General features: G+C 39.1%; 2 protein-coding genes across 2 annotated transcripts; one reads left to right on the forward strand and one right to left on the reverse strand.

The window, feature by feature from the left end:
- The first annotated feature begins 243 nt into the window (after positions 1-243).
- On the forward strand, positions 244-4623 carry LOC145330065 (uncharacterized). Its single transcript, XM_080174609.1, has 4 exons — positions 244-624; positions 1572-1740; positions 2087-2220; positions 2737-4623. Exons 1-4 carry the CDS (start codon positions 569-571, stop codon positions 3992-3994), a joined length of 1617 nt encoding a protein of 538 aa, XP_080030735.1. The 5' UTR covers positions 244-568; the 3' UTR covers positions 3995-4623.
- A 726-nt stretch (positions 4624-5349) lies between these two features.
- LOC145330066 (uncharacterized) lies at positions 5350-21121 on the reverse strand. Its single transcript, XM_080174610.1, has 8 exons — positions 20971-21121; positions 20051-20107; positions 18288-18338; positions 17736-17829; positions 16913-17012; positions 16086-16129; positions 6916-6998; positions 5350-6281 (listed from the first exon to the last, which is right to left on the reverse strand). The coding sequence occupies exons 3-8, from the start codon at positions 18332-18334 to the stop codon at positions 6140-6142; spliced, it is 510 nt and encodes a 169-aa protein (XP_080030736.1). The 5' UTR covers positions 18335-18338; positions 20051-20107; positions 20971-21121; the 3' UTR covers positions 5350-6139.
- Positions 21122-21426: the final 305 nt, after the last annotated feature.

Raw genomic sequence — 21426 nt, forward strand, 5'->3', positions numbered from 1 at the left:
TACATATACTTTACAAAAATTATTTTTTGAAAAAAATACAGAAATTTAGTTAGGTATTAGTTTATTAATGTGTTTAATTGCTCAGAATAAAATCAACTATCTTAAAATAATGACATTTATTAATTTGCTATTTAAGTAAATGATATTTTAGTAAGAATGAAAAACAGCCCTAGAAAGCTTTACCGCTTATCTTACGATGACGAAATCATACAGCCCGAATTCAAGCGAATATACAGGGTTAAACTATATTCATTAAAAAATTATGTTTATATTTACATATTTAAAATTGCAATAGTGTCAAAAAAATATAAATTTTTTTTTTATTGTTTTGAAATATTTACTTTTTTGTAGAAAGTTGTTGAAATTATGAATCATGGTGCAATATAGGATTTCTGCTTAAAATTATATAAACTCCCTCACACAAAATTCTTTCATCAGTGTTTCTCTGTCTGATAAACAGTTACCAAGCAAACATAAAAGTACACATACCTATAAACCAATTAAACGGTGAAAAATATTCAATATTATAAGTTATTATTTATCTAAATACACTTAAAAGACACTAAAAATGGATCCAAACCAGTTGACAGAAACCATAAAATCATCGTTCATATATAATTTCAGGTAAACCCTTTTAAATATATCCTTTTAAATAAAGTAGTAAGGGGTTTATGTCTGTAGCCTAAGATCTCATTCAATAGGTTTCTTTATTTTACATAAGCTTCATACAGGTCCTGTTGTGGTTTTAGGCTATTTCATTTTCAGATTTAAGTTATAGAATGCTTTAAACTTAATTTTCTAATCCCTCTCTAGTCCATTGAATACAGAGCCCTCAGATTCTAATGGCTTGTCCGTTAGTATTTTATAAACTAGCGGCTTCGCCTCTAGCCTCTAGGGGCTTTGCCCCAAGAGGTTTGATCAAACTAATTTTTCGTGTTTTAGATTTTAAAGAAATTTTTTTTTTTTGGGGGGGGTTAGGGGTGTTCTACCCCCCAAGAAAATAGTTATAAACCTTCCCGGACCTATGAAAAGCTACCATTTAAAGGAGAACTCGATCGATTCAGCGGTTAGCGAGATTCTTCGCTTCAAACAAACAGACAGACAAACAAACAGACAAACAAACAGACAAACAAACAGACAAACAAACAGACAAACAAACAGACAAACAAACAGACAAACAAACAGACAAACAGACAGACAGACATCGTTCTACTTTGCATTATAGATAAAAAAGTTATTCATTATGCACAAATTAAAAATGATGTAAACAAGAAAATCCTAATTTCTGTTTGGATGGCCGAATAAAGATATTTTTAGACTAGAATAATATCCACAACAGATATACAGTATAGATGTATATACAGACAACTACCTCCCTTCCTTTTTCAAAGACCTCTTTCGTCTGCTTCTAAATTTTTTTCTGCTTCTTCGCTGTGTTAATATAAGCGACACCATTGGTTGACTTTCGTTAACCCAATAAAAAAGGTTTCACAAGGCGGTTGCGATGGGGAGATACAGTTATTTAACCCTTTCTCCCTCTAGTGTTTTATTCTAATATATTTTATTCCTAGAACTGGAAATGTGATGCTGGACACAGTGTTAACTGGGTTGATCATCATGTTCACCACCCAGATTGTTAACTTCCTGGCGCAGTTCTGCAGGATGGACTACTTCTGGACCTACCTGGACAAGTTCAAGTCCACAGACTCAAAAATTATCATTACGGGGAAAAAACTACAGGTAATTTTTTTTCTATTTTTAAAAAGTAATAGGATCTGCCTGTCTATGTGTACCGAAGGATCTTGATAATATTTGAATCGATATGGTTCTCCACTACCGTCCTAAGAGAAATCACCCCTAAAAAGTCATACCCCACCACAAAAAAAGTTTTTACAACTCAAGTGCCCCAAGAGGCCTCCAGGGGCGTAACCGCTAGAAAAAAGGATAAGAGCAAAAAATTTACGGAATAAGACAATGGACGATAAATTGATATTAACCCTTATCATGATAACAATTAATTCTGTAGATGCTAATTGTTGGTTGAAAAGTTTAAAACACAAATGAAACAGCTGATTATTTGTTTCAGGGTATGCACAGCACGCGGCTGGAGTACAGTACCAACTTCTTCGCTGTACTGCACCAGATCAAGAAGCTGAACTGTGTGGAGGCCAACATCTTCCAGCTCAGCGAGGTGCCCATCCAGGAGCCAGATGAGGCCAGGTATAAAAATAAACAGTGTTATAAAAAAATAACTAGTCATAGAACGCTGTACTCCAATAAACACCCAATAATAATCCAAACCGTAGCTATGTCTAGTGTCCTAGGAAAATTTGGCCCAACTATTCTATTGACGTCATAGTATAGTAAAGGAAAAGAGAAAGGGAAGGTGGAAAGAAACCACTCAAAAAGAAATGGGATATAGGATATTTCCTGACGTCAATAGAATAGGTAGGCCAAAGCAGTGATATCTATCCCCATTTTGCTAGGGCACTATAGATAGCTACATTCAAACCTTCCCCCTTCCCTTTTCAATTCACATCATATTGACTGCTTCCCCTTCATTTTTTGTACAACCATCTTAAAATAATGATATAAAGGTTTTTTTTTCTTTGTGAATTGTAAGTACCTATTAGATTCTTTTTATCAGAATCATTTGTTATCAAAGTTAAGTTTGAATGTTTTATCTTTAAAGATTGGGTTGAGAAAGATTTCTAAACTGAATGTGTTTTTTTTCAGGTACAACTACCAGGACAATGGGGAGTCCTACAGTGACTACAGCCAGGAGGATTATGAAATAAATGGCGAGGCTGACAAGGACAATGTCAAGGGGATGAAGACAAACCTGATTGTAAGTCAGTCACAGCCGTTCAGATTGTCTGATAAAGTCTGGGGAAAGGTTAATATCATGCAGAATGATGACAATAATGAAAAGAATCCCATGAAAACAGAGGAATTCCAGGTTATTATTGGATCTGAAACGATGACCACAGAAGAGCTCCGGCAACTGCTGAATGTTTGGGTTAGAGAGTATCATTCCTATTTGAATTCAGACAAACATCTGCGCTACTTTGTGTACACACCTTCTAGTGACTCAACCAATGATTACTATGACGCCACAGCAAATTATTCAGAATTCAGATTTGAGTCGGGAAAATCTTTTGATAACATTTTCTTCCCCGAAAAAGATGATATTCTCCGACGAATTAACTTTTTTAACAAGAACAAAAAGTGGTACAAGCAGCGTGGCATCCCCTATACAATGGGATTTTTGTTCTACGGTGAACCTGGTTGTGGCAAGACTTCAACAATCAAAGCCATTGCAAATCATACAGACAGACATATTGTAGCCATCCCTCTGAACAAAATTAAAACAGGCAAAGAGTTACTAAACGTATTTTATAACACTAAAATGAACCACAAAGATATTCCTCTCCACAAACGTCTCTATGTTCTAGAAGATATTGATTGTGCTGATCTCAAGAATGTTGTTGGTGACAGAGCTAAACTTGATGAAGAGGCTGAGAAAGAAAAGGCTGAAAAGAGCAACAATGATAATACAGAAAGTGGCGATGATGGTTTTGATATTCTTAGCCTACTAAAAGTATCCAATAATACCCCAGCATGGGATAAAAAAGCAAACAAGCTTACCCTAGCCACTCTGCTGGAAGTTCTTGATGGTGTTATGGAAATGGAGGGACGAATGTTGGTCATCACAACCAATTATCCAGAAAAGCTGGACAAAGCCCTGATTCGCCCAGGCAGAATTGACCTTAAAGTAAAATTTAACAAATGCACCAAGGAGAGTTTGATCCAGATGTATCAGCATTACTTTACCAGCGACCTGCCTGCAGATTTTGATCCTGCCAGCCTGCCAGACCTTGAGTGGACGCCAGCAGAGGCCACCCAGGTTTTCCTCAATAATATGTTTACACCGGAACAGAGTCTACAAACTTTGGCAAAGTCAAAAAAGGGAAATTATGTAACATTGGAATAAACAAATATTTATCACATTGTAATATAGACAGCTTTCCGCGGATATAAAAACGAAAATATTATAATATTAAAGAAGATTTAATAACCCCGAAAGGCCAATGTCTCAGTCTTATAAAACAGGGTCATATTTTATGATTTTTATTTTATTCATGAAAAATTGTTTGTAATACGATGCTATACGGGATTTTTCAGTAAGGTTATAATCAATCTGATATTGATCGGTTTTGAAATATCTATTAAAATTGGCGTAATCAGGGTCAGGCTAAGATATTTAGCAATTTTAAATACCTGGTCTGCAATCAGTATTTTTGCAAAGTACTTCAATATATTATTATTTATTTGAATAAATATTCAACTTTATGTGATAAAATAAAATAAAATTAATTCAAAGTGCAACCTAGATGTGATATTTGTTAGGACAGCGGAAAGTGTCATGTGTGACGTCATAAAAATACGTTTATTATCCCTCTCTTTTGTAGGGGTATCATTCCCTTCTCCTCTCACCCCTCCCTTTTAGACGTATTTATATGACGTCACACAAGACACCTTCATCTGTCCCTATTTGTATAGTAACTTAACATTCAATGTTTCAATGCTATTCATGCTTGAAAATAAATCATCAATTTTTAATATTTGTTTGTCCTTTAAGAAGCAAAAAAACAGTTGATAGACCAACGGACAATGTTAGTTTTGTAGCATGAGTCATAAAAAAGCAAAAAATAACAGAACCTTTTTGCATTAATCCGTCAATCTTAAATATCTTCGACAATATACTAGAAATATTGTGGTGGTTATTACACAAGTCCCCAAAGTTTTTTTAAATATCGTTTTCTTATTCGTTAGCTTTAAAATTTTGGTGACTCTTGAATTTTAATTCGTTTTTGTATTAGGTTAAGTGTCCGAACGTTTTAACCACTAAAAGTAATCTACAGAAGTGGGAATCTTGTGTATTAACATTGGGGATGTACAGCAGTTTATTAGTCATTTTCTTATCCCTTTAGATCCCTATTGGTTTTTAGTACCGTATGGTTAATTAAGCTACGCTATAATTAATATGTTTTGCCCTTGTCTTGTATACTCTAACGTTCTTTGTAAGGTTTGAAATAAATTGTTCTATTCACTAGAATTTCAATATGAAAAGCTAATTTAAATGTCGTCATATTAGTTAAAATTCTTAATTTAGTATATTTGAAAGATAAATTATAATTATGTATTACTTAAATCTTTTTAATTATATTCAAAAAGACGGACAAAGTGAGTTTTAGAATATATATAGAGTTTCCGTCGGATGGACATACGTGCATACATAGTCATTGAGTATTTACGCTACTAAAAATAAATCATATATATAATGTTAGAAATGTTACCTATATTTTATCAATTTAAAATATGTTTTTATTCACAAATAATTAAAATTAAATTTTACAGATTTTCAATAATATTTTTCCTTTATAAATTAAATCTTTGAGCAACAATATAAACAAACTAATTTAGTATTGAATTAAAATTGAAGTAAAATATATTTTATATTAGCAACAAAGTTTAAATGAATTATAAACTAGAAAAATTACATTCATAAAAAGATGACATAGAATCTGTTTAATTTTAGTCTTTTTAGTAGTGCAACTACTCTGTGTAATTGAATATGTTTTATAGTATTATATTACAGACAATTTTCCACATATATTAAAATAAAAATCATAAATCAATGCAAGTTTTATTAGCCCGGGGTAAAAATTTTAAGGGGGGTAAAAAAAATTTGCGGCGCGCTTCGCGAGCCATTTACCCCCCCCCCCCTTAAAAAAAATGTATCCCCCCCAAACAAAAAAGCTTGAACGCCCCTGTTACGAAGTATCATACGCTAATTATGGACACAATTGATCTTGTTCACTAAAAGCAATTTTCAAATAATACAATGAGGAATATTTATTTCTCGCATCGTATTATAAACAGCTTTCCGTTGATATGAAATGTAAAATTATAAGATTAAAACCAGTTTTTTTAGCCCCGAGATGGCAAAGGCACGGGCTAAAAAAAACTAGTTTCAATCTTATGATTGTACCTCTTCATATTCGTGAAAACTGGATATAAAACGATGATAGACCTAGTTTTTTTCGTATGGATAAGAACCGGTTATAAAAAAAACTTATTTAAATTTTGCTGTGTCAATTCCCCCATATTCTAGAGACGCCGTGTATTGTTTATGATAATTTTTAAATGTTTCATCAAATTCATCCTCCATTTGTGTGTCGAAATGTTCCAGCTCTCTCCGCAGGGTTTGGCTTAACCTAAACATCAAAGAACGTGTCCTAACTTTTGTGATTTTTCTAACCCATTCGTGACAAGCTCCCAAAGTTCAAAGTTTTCATTCACCAGGCTTCAACAAAATAGTTTTTTCACTCAACAGCATTCAAAAAGTAATAAATCAAATTAAAGATCTTATTATTTTTGTTCATAATGGCAATTTTTTTTTTTTTTTGTTGCCTTTTAGTACCTTAAAACTAACTTAATTTTAAAAAAATCTTAAATTATTTTTTAAAAAGAGGTCTACAAAACAAACCATTTGCATTTCTAAATTCTATGGATCATTTTACATCTACTAATCACTGAAAGCACCGACTAGCTGTTTTTTTTTTAAATATCACAAAAGTTAGGACACCTTCTTTATAACAAACAAAAAATAATAAGGTTTGAATGTAGCACAGCAGTTGATATAGAATATACGTGGATATCATGACCGAAGAAAAATTGTCATCAATTTAGGTTGCTAACAGCGAACTCATTTATTTAGTCAGTTTATTCATACAGTAGGAAGGGAGAGGATGGCGTGTATCGTTATATTTGCCCGCTGCAAGTTTCTCTTTATTAGAATACATGTTAATCTGGTGCAAGATCCAAGTAATAATAATTATAGTGATTTACCTATCAAATTCCGCCTGCTTTAAATCTAATTCTTCTAGTTTGTCCGTAGTTTTAGATTGTTTCTTTTCCAGCTTATGTAACTCCTACAAAAAAAATTATAAATTATTGTTCTCAGAAACTATTCAATATTAACCTAATTTCTTTTGGAGTGTTTTAAAGAGCCAATAAAGGTACTAAGAAAGAGAGGGAATGTCTGATTGAGCCAATAGGAGAATCGCATCGGAATTTACATTGGATCTCATTGGTTGAAATTATGTACACATTTTCCTACGAAGGCATGTTTTTTTTCATTTCATACATACATAAAAGTCAGCTGTTAACAGTATATTTTCTTAGTAGAAAGCTTTGCGGAATCAGAATTAATTGCCCAAAAATTTCGTTTACAATTTGAAAGCTTGAAACAAAGTTGGATTCTTTAAAAAAAAGTTAGGCTGGCAACTCGCTGGTGAGGCAAAATTATTTTTGTGAAAAATCCTCCAAAATCGAATAAAAAATTTTACAAAAATGAAATAAAATCTTAAGAGGGTTATTAACATATGATTTTGTTTAATTTTTGTAGATTTTTAATGTGCTTTTGGATGATTTTTCACAAAAATAATTTTGCCTCACTATCGAATAGCGAGTCTATCATTTTTTAAGAATCCACATCAGCTTGAGTCGAAAGTAAACAATACTTTTGTCTGCTAGGAATGTTCTCTCTTAGATTTGACGAAAAAAGGGTTCAGAATATTCTTCTACTCTTCTATTTCTATTAAAGAGCCTTAATGGTCTCAGTAATATTGCCATATCTGGTTGTTTAGAGTTAAAGGGGAGGGAAAATTGGTTGAAGATTATTTTTTAAGGAACCTCTGCCATGACCTTTCTGCGACCAGTTGGATACTGTCGAACTTGTTTAATCTTTTTAACTGGGACACCCTCTAGGCAGGGATCTAAAGGGATCAGACACTCGCCAATATATTAATGTACATACTCCATGATGATACACAAAATTACCTCTTCTGTAGCGTAAGATTAATGGTTGAAACGTTTGAACTTAAGAAACCAATCAATCAAAATTTACTAAAGTCCCCAAAGTTGTTAGGCCAATGAATAAAAAAAACTGTATTATAAAACTTTAGGGACTAGTGTAATAAACAGGCCATTGTCCCTCTCTCTCTATGCTCTGTATGTGTATATATATCTTGGTGAAACATGTTCAATTATCGAATTGTCAAAGTGGAAATGAGATGGGATAACATCCAGGCAGGGTAGGGACAATGGGCTGTTTATTACACTAGTCTCCAAAGTCTTAAAATAACGTTTTCTTATTTTGTTGACCTAGCAACTTTGAGGACCTCTATAGAATTTTGAATAGTTGGTTCATAAAGTTGAGTGTCAAAAAGTTTTGACCCATAATTGTATAAATGAACAGAAGGGGTGATTTTGTGTATCATTGTACATGTACATCAATTTATCGGCCATTGTCTTATCCTTTTAGATTCCTGGATAACATCAAACTTTTCAAAAGAGAGTATTTCTTTTCAGGAAAAAAGGAAGTCAAAATAAACAAAGAAAGGTATGTTTTCTGGTCTGTGCAAATTAAAACCCGTTTAAGCCGCAAATTTAAAATAAAAAAGGTATTGCCATATTTTGTTTATGTTTAGACTTTTAGCTGATTTTTAAAATTGTGTTGATTTTCCAGATGCTTACAGGTGGCTGAGCCTTGTTTTATTCTATAACTAAAACTGCAAACTATAAGATATTAAATATTTTCTAAAAATCCATCTGTATAAAATATTAATCTACAAAATCAGAACCTTTTTATTAATTGTGGTATAATAGTTATTTATCGTATTATTGACAGCTTTTCGCGGATTTCAAAATAAAAATTGTAAAACTAAAAACCAGTTTTGTTAGCTGGAACTTTTTTATTTAATGATTTTTATTTTATTATTCATGAAAAATTGTCGGTAATACGATACTTTACATAATTTTTCAGTTTGGCTGATAACCGGTTCTAATCCAGCGGATATTGATCTGTTTCGAAGCCATACTGGAAAATAATCTACTTATACATTGATTCCTGAAGAGATTTTAAATATTTGACAGGTATATGGTCAATATTCTACATTTTTGAATTTTAGAATATTTTACGTATATAATATTGTGGTATCCGCCTAGGATAAATGGCAGACACCAGAGTTCAAAATGACTACGGCAGTGTGAACAGACGTGGACACCTATACTATAGAGAAGCTACGCTTCTCTAGCAATCACTAAATAACAAACAGCATCTATTCAGTTGTTCCTTTATTGAAGGTCTAAGGATTACTAAAGTTATATACAACAAACAATAGCTACACAGATAGGAATAAATAATCATAAATAAAAGCAATATAATACATATACAATAGTCAGTTTGGGCAATAATGATCCCCCATCCCTGGGAAGGGTGGGGGGAATTAACAATGCAGCTTAACCATAATAAGGCTGTCAGATTCAATCATTAATTTTAGGCATAGGGAGGGGGTCGGCAGACCCCTTCCCCAGGACTCAGGGAGGGCCTTTGGCCCTTCCCCGAACCCCGGTCAGGGGTGCCATAGGCATGGCTCACGGTTGCCGAATACCACAACTCTCCCCTCGGAAGGCTGGGAGGGGGTCTCCCTGCCAGACTTCCGACAGTGGTTGAGGCCTTCGGCCCGCTCCTTAGGGCTAAGATATATACAAATGATAATGATTCAATGGAATCCTAGTGGTGATTTTCAGGGCTGATGGGCTCCCAACGTGGGATAGAAGGTAGAGGCTGGCTTTGGTTGGACACGTAGCTCGGCGCCGGCAGGTGTCAGGTTGGCGTGGGGCACAGCTGTTGCGGGGCCGGTCAGCAGCGGGGCATTCTGGTTGTTGTTGGCAGCGGCTGGGGCACTGGCTGCCAAGTTGACCGTCTGAGCGGCAGCCTGGCCTCCCGAGGGGCCGCGGGGTCTTCCAGAGGGCGGTCCAGGCCTGCCTGGGCGGTCATGCCCGCTATCGGCTGATTGCATGGACACCATTTCCTCGGCGGCTTCCCGGCCGATGGGAATGGCATCCCAGTCTACTGAAAAGTCCCGGGACTTGGCATGGGTGAGCCGGGCTCTGGCCAAGGCCTTCCTGTACAAGGTTGGATGGTACGGGAACACTTGTGACATCGCATTCATGGCGGCCCGTACACCTCCTTGTGCGGCTGCCAGGGAAATGATGGTCAGATCCCCCAGCAGTTTGAGGATCAACAACAGCAAACACAGTATGGCTGCGCCATCTCCCCACTCGTGAATAGCTTGTCTGAACCCAGCCCAGACATCCAGGGCAGCCTCTCCTTCCTCCGCCAGTCGGTCGATATTGTAGGACACGATCCCATGGTCTCCGGTGGCCGAACAGCTACCTTGCTGAACGCATGAGCCATAGGACAGGCCGGTCAGCATGGCGGATTTATACGCTGGGAACGCTAGCAGCTGCTGCCAGTCGTTCAACTCAGCCTGCGAATACAAGCCTCCCGAACTAAAGTCATCCAAGGGTTCTGTCAGCAGCTGCTTGGGCGTATCCAGCGGGGGTGGCCTCTTCTTAGGTGCGGGGGTTAGCTCTATCCAGCCTTCCTCCGCGTGCACAGTCAGGGGGTAGGTGGAGGAGCAGGGAATCTTGGTGGCGTGGCCGCTATACACCCGTGTCACGGCGTCTACAAATCCTGTGGGTTCCACTGGTACTTTGTCCCAACATTCCTTGCTTTCACGGACAACGTATTTGTTGCGTTGGCAGGTAAGCTGGAGCAGGACATCTCCCCTCAGCACAGAGAACGTGCTCCCCTGGACACGCACCGGGTGGGCCGGGTCTAGTTGCTGGAGCTTCCAGCAATTGGCCGCTACTTCTTCTGCCGCTGTGCTTTTCATGCGTGTCTCCAGGGTAAATCCAATGTAGCCTGCATGTATCTGGGCCTGCAGGGGGACATCCACATCCCTGGCCGATACTCTGGGCAGCGCTGCCGCGGCCGGGTCAGCTGCCACGAACAATGCTGGGTGGTTGGTGGCATGGGCCTCAAAGTCGCAGTTCACTATTGAGGTGGGGGTGGTCATGTTGATGAAGAACTGGGCTTGATGGTCAACCAGGAACGCATCCATCACTAGGCTAGGCTGGAGGCTGCGGATCAGCCTCAAGGGGCAATCTCTCCCCAGGTGGTCCCACACGTAGGTTGCTTCCCCAGTGATGCAAGACAGCTCAGAATGGGGACATTCTAGGGTCAGGTGGTCAGATTGGGACTCCACCCGTCCATCCTCTACTACGTAGGTCTCTTCCTTGACCAGCAGCCGTCGTTCCTGGAGCACTAATTCATTGCGGTACAGCTGGCCCTCGAAGTGGACGTCCTCCCCTTCACAACCCACCCCCTCGGGGCTGTTGACCAAGGCGCCCACCATGTCGAGGGTGAAGAACAGGGGATGGTTCAGCTGGAACACCAGTGGCTGGGTCTTGCCTGGCAGCGTATAGACTCGGTTCCTGGCCAGGTCTCGGCACGTTTCTGGATCAATCTTGGTTGGCCTCATGAGGGTGGGGACCGAGGTCACCTTGAGGTGACCCCATACCCCACACCTGAATGTCCACTGGGACACGGTGAGTTGGCAACTGTATCCTGTTGTTTCTCTAATCTTGACTTGCTGCAGGACATGTACTTCATGGCCCAGGGGCACCTCCTGGTGTAGCGGTTCCGTGCTACACATCTTCTCCTTATTGTAGGCTGTGACATGGGTGGGGTTGGCGCAATCCCACCCTACCAGGACGTAGCTAGTTGTAGGCCACACGGCTGCCAGCAGTAGTCCCCACAGAACCATCCACCAGTGTGAGAAGCTACCAGACAGCCATCTACCTCACGCACGCGGCTGGGGATCTTCGGCTCGGGTTACGGCTGCTTCTTGGGGCTGGACACGGCTGGGCTGCTCCTGGCTAGATACAAATTTCCATTGAGCGTTATCTTTGTGTGTCCGGGGCACCCCGATACCCTCCCCAATGACAGACTGACAGGCGACTGGCGCCTGCCTGGGTGTCGGCTCCCCTAGCCCCAAGGGGTCCCTTCCCTTGTCCATGGCATGCCCAGTGGCATGGGGCTGAAGTGCGTGTGGCACAGGCTCGCCCTGACTCACGTCCCTCCCCTGCCCTAGGAACTCAGGTGCATGTGGCACAGGCAAGTCCTTATATCCCGAAATTTCAATCTCCCCAGCCTCTGGTGCAGGAGGCACAGGCAAGGTTGGGGTTTTACAATAATTTGGATACAATACATTTGTTAAATTTAACTTATCCTGGCTCGACTGGAAGTGCTGGGCAGCTGGGTTCCCTCGGCTGGCAGGGGGCGCTGGATGGTGTATGGCTGGGCTCTCCCTACAGGCTGGTGGCGCTGGCTGACTGGGGGTGACGGTTGTCACCCCTTCCTCTGGGACTGCTGGCTCGTTCCAGGATCCAGGTATCTCGGTGGCGGCGATGGTTGTCGCCCCAGGCACCAGGTTGGAGGCGCTGGATAGCACCCCCCAGTCATCGCAGGTGGCGGCGCCGGGTGGCGCCCCATACATCGACTCTGATGCGCTGGCTAGCGCCTCCTGCCTCTCTCGTTCAACGGCCGCCAGGGCCTCCCCGTACACCGTCTCAGTGACGCTGGGTAGCGCCCCTCCACTCTTGCTGGGTAGGCTCGGTCGGGCAGGCCCCATCATGTTTAGGCTAAAGGGCTGGGGCCTCAGAACTTCTGGCTCGGCAATGTTGTTGGGCTGCACAAACTCCGGCCCCAGGTGGTTGAGGCTGAAGCCCAGGCCAACCCGGTTGGGTTCAGCCGCGCCTCCCAGTACGTTGATCCTAGCTGGAACGGTTCCAAACTGCGGCATTCCGTCGGCTCGGCCCGCTGCGTTGGGGGCGGCTGCTTGCTGTGGTGGTGCTGGGGGCGCGCTCCCTTCCATGTTGGCTACTCTGCTGGGCTTTCCTGGGGGAGCGCCCTTGTCTGCAGTGCGCCTCCGGCCGGCTACCTGGTCCCAGTCGGCTCTGCACTCGGCCGCTGTATGGCCAGCATAGTGGCAACGCTCGCACTTGGCAGGACGGTCACGGCGTGGCTGGGTGCGTCTCTCCTCCAGGCTGACTTCCATAGGCGTCGGACAGTCTCGGGCTCGGTGGCCTTTCCCTTGGCAGCGGTAACAGCGGCCTGAAGTCTTGTCATCTGGGGCGACCTTCCCCATCTGGTGGAGACCCGGAGCCAAGGCGCCAATCTCCATTGGCTCCGACTCGTCGTAGTTGGGCAACTGGACGCTGGCTGATCCCGTGAGCCCGTCGGTGGCGTCCACTAGGCACACACCCTCCTTCAGCTGCTTGGTAATCATTGTGACGGTGAACATGGCTCGCCTCGTGTACTCAGGTACAGAGGCGATCTCATGACTCATCATTTCACGTTTCACATTAGCGTTACGAATGCCATGATTTAATTCATCGATTAATAACTCGAGATCCTCATGGCTGTAGGCCTCCCTATACAAGGCACACTTTGTGGATATGTATGCTTGTATAGGTTCTGTCGAGTGTTGCCTGTAATCCCTGAAGGCTTGCTTCAAAGTCTGGGATTCAAAGGCTGGACGAAATAACATTTCACACTCGGCCTTGACTTGTTCGTAAGTCAAGGCTTGGCCTGCCTCGCCAAACAGATGAGAAGCCATTTCCGCCGCTTGCCCTACCAGTGACAGTAAAAGGGCGTTGCGGCGGTTGAGGGTGTCATGGGGAGGCACGCGGTAAGCCGCCCATGACATCTCGAGTCTGCGGATGTGGGAACTCCAGGATTGCTTGGGCGGCCCTCTATACTCCGGCAGGTTACTCAGCATCAGCTTGCGGTACTCGGCTGGAGCCGGCTGGGGGTCATCCTGGAGCCATCCTTGGGCTTGGTCGCCTCCTGGCGCTTGCGGCTGCTCCATCGGGTCAACGGTTCAGCGGCGGGACACAAAGTTATAAGGCAATATTATAAATGGTTTATCACTTGAGGCTTTCTAGCCTAGCAGCCAACACTGTTTATCACTAGGTTGGTAGTTTAGCTACAAAGATATAACTTAGATGTACTTGTCACTAGTTTTATTCTGAGTTTGTAGAGTAGGCGGGTAGGGGCAGATAGCTGTTGAGGGTCTGAACTGCTGTCAGGAACTGATTGGGTTTTCCTTTATCACACTATAGATAGGAGGGAGAAGCTTGTAGTTCTTATTTTCTAAAAATATCTCTGTTAGATGCTATGGAGTAGCTCCGCTCCTGTGTGTGTGTGTGTGCGTGAAATATCCTTTCCTTGCAGCGCGCTTACGCACCGTCAAATCCGCGCACACAGGTAAAACGCGCACTTATCCCTCAACTCGCTCTCTCATTGGTCCGCTTTGTCCGTTGAATTTTATGATATGTCCCGAACTCTGTTGCGCGACCCGTAAATGGCGCTCTGTTCTCCCGGTCGCTAGCTCCACACCGTGGGCGGACTTAGTCAATCCTTGCTCATAAATCTATTGTTTAGCCATCACACTAGGGTGGTAATCCCTACAATGTGATATAATATCTGCTTTTCTAGATGGGTGGCTGCGCTGTAGCCTCTCAGGATACTTGGAGTTGACGTAGTTTCCTCTGCTTGGTACACTACACTCGTATGTTGGCTCGCAGCTCGCAGCTATTTGGCGTGTTTCAGCCTATCGGCGGCAGGGAATGTCCCGTCCTGCAGCGCCGTGTATCCGAATCCGGCTGTTGGCGGCAGGGAATGTCCCGTCCTGCGGCGCCGCTGGTTCGAATCCTTGGCTTGTTTCAGTCTATCGGCGGCAGGGAATGTCCCGTCCTGCAGCGCCGTGTATCCGAATCCGGCTGATGGCGGCAGGGAATGTCCCGTCCTGCAGCGCCGCTGGTTCGAATCCTGCTATCTCTTGCAGTAAATGTTGGCCTATTTTCAGCCGTTTACACTTAGTTGGCCTGTTTCAGCCGGTCCGCAGGCCTGTTTCAGCCCTTGAGCGCTCAATTCTCCGTTAGATGTCGGCGCTTCTTGCGGTTCTCCGTCAAGTTTCGCTGTCTCGCTTCCACAACTGCCGGATACAGAGTTAGACCTTGCTATCCAGGGTGGGTAATTCAGGTTGCTTGTGTCAGTTTTGCCAGTTTCACTGCTGGGAGTACCTTAGCCTCAGCTGCGCATCTGCTCTACACTTGTGGTTTGCCGTAATCTCACACAGCTGTCACCAAAAGTTGTGGTATCCGCCTAGGATAAATGGCAGACACCAGAGTTCAAAATGACTAGGGCAGTGTGAACAGACGTGGACACCTATACTATAGAGAAGCTACGCTTCTCTAGCAATCACTAAATAACAAACAGCATCTATTCAGTTGTTCCTTTATTGAAGGTCTAAGGATTACTAAAGTTATATACAACAAACAATAGCTACACAGATAGGAATAAATAATCATAAATAAAAGCAATATAATACATATACAATAGTCAGTTTGGGCAATAATGATCCCCCATCCCTGGGAAGGGTGGGGGGAATTAACAATGCAGCTTAACCATAATAAGGCTGTCAGATTCAATCATTAATTTTAGGCATAGGGAGGGGGTCGGCAGACCCCTTCCCCAGGACTCGGGGGAGGGCCTTTGGCCCTTCCCCGAACCCCGGTCAGGGGTGCCATAGGCATGGCTCACGGTTGCCGAATACCACAATATAACCAAAAAAACAACTTTTTTATCATGAAAACGGAAAGATTCAACTAAAGCAGCTTAGAGTGCCTAATAAAAAATGACGTCATACAATACAAAAGACCAATGATAGGCCAGTATCGGCCAATTACACTGTATACTGGCCTATCATTGATCATATGTATTGTATGACGTCATTTTTATTAGGCAGTATAAGCTGCTTCGCATTGTTTTTTTTTTCAAGAAAGTCAAAACAAAAAGAATAAAAATTCTATAGTAGTTATTTATCGCATCGTATCATAGACAGCTTTCCACGGATATTAAAATAAAACCTTGGGCCCATCGGAGCTAACAAAAATAGTATAATTTTTTTTATTTCTATTTTAATATTAGTGGAAAAATGTCTGTAATACGTTGCTATACATGATTTTTCAGTTTTTCTTACTACCGGTTCTAATCCAGCGGATATCAACCGATTTCGAAGCCATACTGGAATTTTTTTTACCTTCAATGCTTTTATTCTAACAGCCATACTATGGTCTACGGAATCTAAAATATAAAAATGCATTCTTAATTTGTTAAGTTTGACTTCTGAGATCTGGATTCCTAGAACATTAGGTATAATATTGAAAGCGGAACATCTCTATAGTGAAGTGTTAAAATTAAGGTTTGTCAATATGAGGCAACATGTATTTGAGTAATTTTGAGAATTATTTGTATGGAATTTTTTGTTTCTTAAAAATGTCGAATAATGCGTTTTTTTTATATAATTGTAAATATTAGGTTGTCCGACTTCCGAATTTTGAAGATAATCTTGACCATTTTTCTAGAAAGAAAAAAACAGAATCAAATAAAAGGTTTACTATATTGTTTTTGTAATTGGAACATTTCCACATTTATACCGATAAAACGATCCCCTTATTCTAAATTAAAGAAAGAAAGGGAGAGGAGACTTCACCCTTAACAACGAGGGGCTCTCTGAAATCTTATATTACCTACAAGAAGCACAACAAACCTTCTATTAACCCTTAACAGTCGGGCCCCTTGGCGCACATTTATCGGACGTGGGAAGAATGGGGGGGGGGGGGGGGGGTTCTTCAAATTGAAATTTTAATATGTTTTGTAGTCATATAAGAAAAGCTTAAGTTTAAAATTTGAAGTATCTGAGTAAAGAATTGCTGTCACAGGAGGCTTTTTAAAGATTTCTGTTTACACATAGAAAATGAGATAGAAAAACCGGAGAGGGGGGCGTTCACCCCCCCCCCCCAACCGTTAAGTGTTAAGTTAAGAAAAAAAACAAACTTTTAGGGAAATCACTAACTGTTATATTACCTAATATTTTACTATAATCAATAGCCAGATATGCAAGAAGATCGTCAGCCTCTGCCTGGTTTATATACAGGTCTGCCATGCCATTCTGAATATCAGCTACCTGAAATAAACATTTTAAAGTACGTAAGGTTTCGTGATTTTTTTCTTCATATTTACAAGAATAAATATTTACTTAAAAAATAATTTTTAAAAATATAATAAATGAAGTTTAAGTGTTAAAAAATGAGGAAAAAGTAAAAAGGTATGGTTTGTATTTAAAAAAAATAACTTATAAAAAATATTTTCAAAGGGATGTTATTTTTATATCCTCATGTATCATGCAAAATTTTTTTTTTTGACAAGCAAAAAATAAAGAAGTAAAAAGTTATCTTTTTTAAAGAACGTGTCCTAATTTTTGTGATATTTTAAACCCATTCGTGACGAGCTCCCAAAGTTTTGATTCAACAAAGTTCAACAAAATAGATTTTTTTCAATAATTACTCAACAGAATTTAAAAAGTAAGGTTTCAAATTAAAGATCTTACTATTTTTGTTCATTATGGCATTTTTTTCTTTTTTTTGTTGCGTTTTAGTACCTTAAAACCAATTAAATTTTAAAAAATTAAATTACTTCAAAAATAAGAGGTCTACAAAAAAACGACTGCATATCTAAATTCAATGGATTATTTTGCATCTACTACTTACTAAAAACACGGACTAGCTATTTTTTAAAAATCAAAAAAAGTTAGGACACCTTCTTTGGATTAATGCTCGTTCATTGGTGATACGTGGGATTGTTCAATTTTAAAGACGACATTCCTAATATATTCCGCCAATACCTCTACCTTCCTAAGCAGTTCATTCCCCTCCGTTTCCTTCAGGTTTCGCATAGACTTTCTCTGGCTGTCTCCGACGGTCACTAGCTCCAGCAAATTTCTCCTACATGAAACATTATTGATTTTTATTTTATTATTCGTGGAAAAGTGTATGTAGTTCGAAGCTATACATGATTTTTCAGAACGGCTGAGAACCAGTTCTAATCTACCGTATATTAGTAGATGGGATAAATGTATATATGTAGAATAAACGTGGATATTATGGCAGGGAAAAAATTGTCGTCAATTTTGATTGCTAACATGGAATTCATTTATTAGTCAGTTTCTTCATTAAGAAGAAAGGGATCAGGGAAATGGGGTGGATGGAGGGTGTCGTTATTTTAGCCCGCTGCAAGTTTCACTTTATTATAGAACATGTAAATTTGGTGTAAAATCTAAGTAATGATAAATCCATTATGGTATATGTCAGAAGGGCCCAAATTGAAGACGACATTGCAATCGTCCAATATTTTACCTATTTCCTAGCTTTCATCCGGCACAGTTATACTAACTAAATATTACCTAAATGTAGTAGTTGCAACAAAAAGTTCCATTTTTTCTTCGCTCATTGCCCTAAAATAATATTTTTATATAAAGATATTTGAATCAACACTCTGGTAAATTATAACGGTTATACTATCAATTTTTACAAAAGGTTGAGCTAAATTAGACAGCTCATCAAAACAAACTGTAAAAATTATGACAACAATCATATGGGCGAAGCTCGGAAGTGAACAACCGAAAAAACGCTAATGAACACTTAAAGAGAGTCAAAAATCTACATATTGTTGTCCTAGGAATCATTATTACAAAAATCAGAAGAATAGAAAAATTATGTCATACAAAAAAGGGTTGACAAAAAAGGAGAGCTAACCGTGAAAGGATGGACGTACAGACACAAATTATAGAAAAGCTTCGCTATTAAAAATAATTGTATCTTGTTATACTATTTACAATTATATTACCAAACCAACAAGGATAAAAACGTCCAAAGAAACTTATTAAAAACATTGCAACATCTAATAGTAAAAAATAATATAATTATAGAAATGCATCGCCTCTGAAAATAACAGTCTGTAAACTTTTATTATTTGCTTTTTTAATTACTTTGTTGCTTTCTTGTTTAATTACAAATATTTTGGTCATAACTAGGACAAAAGACTTTTGAGAAGCGAAGCTTTTCTATAATTAGGGTCGATTCTCATGGTGATTCCTATAACAATTAGATACCAGTTAGGAAGCGTAGCAATTCTATAATTTGTTACCAGAAAGACCATACGTCCATTTTAAAAATGCAGATTTTTTACCTTTTAGGCAACAACAGTATGACCTTTTACTATATCCTGTATTTAGCAATTTTGCCACAAATTTATATACAATTTTGTTTAGACTTATAAATTAATGTTTAACTTTTATGCATGTTGTCATCCTTGTTTAATTACATCATAACTAGGACAAAATATTTTTTTTAATTATCTTTGCGAAGACTCTTTACATATTAGATTTGTTAGTTTGTCGGTCGATTTGCAGCATTAATTTTAGATTTATTGTAATTGATCCATCTAAAAGTAAACCACTATGGGCAAAACTGCTATCCATGACACTTTAATTTGTCTATAAGTCTTAAATGTGACAAAGACCAAAGTGTGTTAAAAATAACCCATGAATTTCCATCTCTTTTTAGGGGTTTTCTTTCCTACTTCTCCTTACATCTCCCTCATTTTTATGACGTCAGGAATCATTTATAACGTATTTAGGGAATCATTTATAACTTATTTAGTTATGACGTGGTGTTAAGCCAATATTCGAACCTATCACCTCCCCGACGATTAGCGGATGTACTACGTGTTGAGCTATTGTCTATCTAATAGTTATTTCTTCCATCGTATTATAAACCGCTTTCCGCGGATATAGAATGTACATCGTATTATATCCAGCTTTCTACGAATATAGAAATGTACAATCATAAGATTAAAACTCGTTTTTTTTAGCCCCGAGGTGCCTAAGGCACAGGCTAAAAAAACTGGTTTTATTCTTATGATTGTACATTTCTATATTCGTAGAAAGCTGGATATAATACGATGCTAGACATAGTATAGATGAGAACCGGTTCCTATCCACCGGATTCGAATGAATACGAGAATAATTATTTCTCGTATCGTATTATAAACGGCTTTCCGCGGATATAGAATGTACAATTATAAGATTAAAACTAGTTTTTTTAGCCCCGTGGTGTTAAAGGCACCACGGGGCTAAAATACGAGAAAAGTTATTATGAACCTTACCTAATGTCTTTTCTCAGTGTTTCCAGTTGTTTTCTAAGTTCCTTTTGATGAAGCACTCTGGAAGCATATCAGACAAATATTGAATCTAACTTGTTACCAGAGTAAGGATTAACCATCATACAATTTATATGACCAATACATTTTATAATTGTGTATAAACTTGCAAAATCACTTAGACATAAAAAGGATCTGTTTAAGAAATTACTTATTTTTTTAGGACTTATAATATTGTACCTTAATGATATGTTCTAGGAATTATTACTCAATAAAAAAGATTATTAGGATATGTTGTATAAAAGCTTTAAAGACTGCTTGTGAACATATACTGGTAACGATTATAGAGAAGCTACTTTTTAAAAAAAATTCTAAACCTTTTAGAGGAATCAATATTCCACATTTGAAATCGATAGGACAATTCTAACATGCCTAAATTTACGATAAAAGCTATCCATTACGGACAAATGGACGGACAAAGCTTTGCTTTTAAAAATAATCGACTTTTAAACAGTGTTTCGGAGTCGGAGCCGGGAGCCGTGGAGTCTCAATATTTTGCTGGAGCCGGAGCCGTAATTTCGTTAAAAACGGCTCCGGCTCCGGACTAAATAAATAAAGTGATTTTTTATGAATTATGATTTGGTAACTCTGTTTGTCATGTGCAAATGCCCTTTTTAAGTTTTTCAAGTCCATTTTTATCAAAAATTGAACTTATAAAACCTTCAAAAGTCAAAAATAAAAAATAAAATTTTTTTATGGGGAAAAAAATATGTCGAGTTTTTTTTTATTTTTGGTCGGAGCCGGAGCCGCACCAAAATCAAACAGCTCTGAAACGCGGCTTTTAAATTTCTTTTTATAAGCATGGACGTTATAATAATAACTTTTCGATCCAAAAAGTTTGAATAATTTTATTTGTCTGTGATTTCCTAGTTTTGAACCATAAATCTGCATCCTTCACTAATAGTTTGTCCTTTTTTAATCCCAACTTGGCAAATTTGGAACTCCAAGATTCTTTTATGGATTTCTTGGTTTGGAAATTTATGGATAATTTTGCCTCCTAAAATTTTTGTGTCATTTTTCCTTTTTTTATTTTTTGTTGTTGAAATAGATAAAAAGAGAACGAGAAAATGGTCAAAGATATTCATATAGAATAAATTAAATTTATAGAGAGAAGAAAAGAGTTTTACATTTTTTTTCCTTGTCCTCTCCCTCCTGATAAATTTGAATTAAAAAATGGGTATTTTTAGGATATTTCCCTTAGGAGTTTGGTACCCTTCCCTAAAATATCTATAAACCTTTACAGGACTTATAAAAAGCGACAATGTAAAGGAAAATCGTTTCAGTGGTTAGTGAGATCCTTCGTTTCAAACACACAGATCCTG

This window comes from Acartia tonsa, chromosome 10 (genome assembly GCF_053477335.1).
Source record: "Acartia tonsa isolate MP-2025a chromosome 10, ASM5347733v1, whole genome shotgun sequence".
Taxonomy (NCBI): domain Eukaryota; kingdom Metazoa; phylum Arthropoda; class Copepoda; order Calanoida; family Acartiidae; genus Acartia; species Acartia tonsa.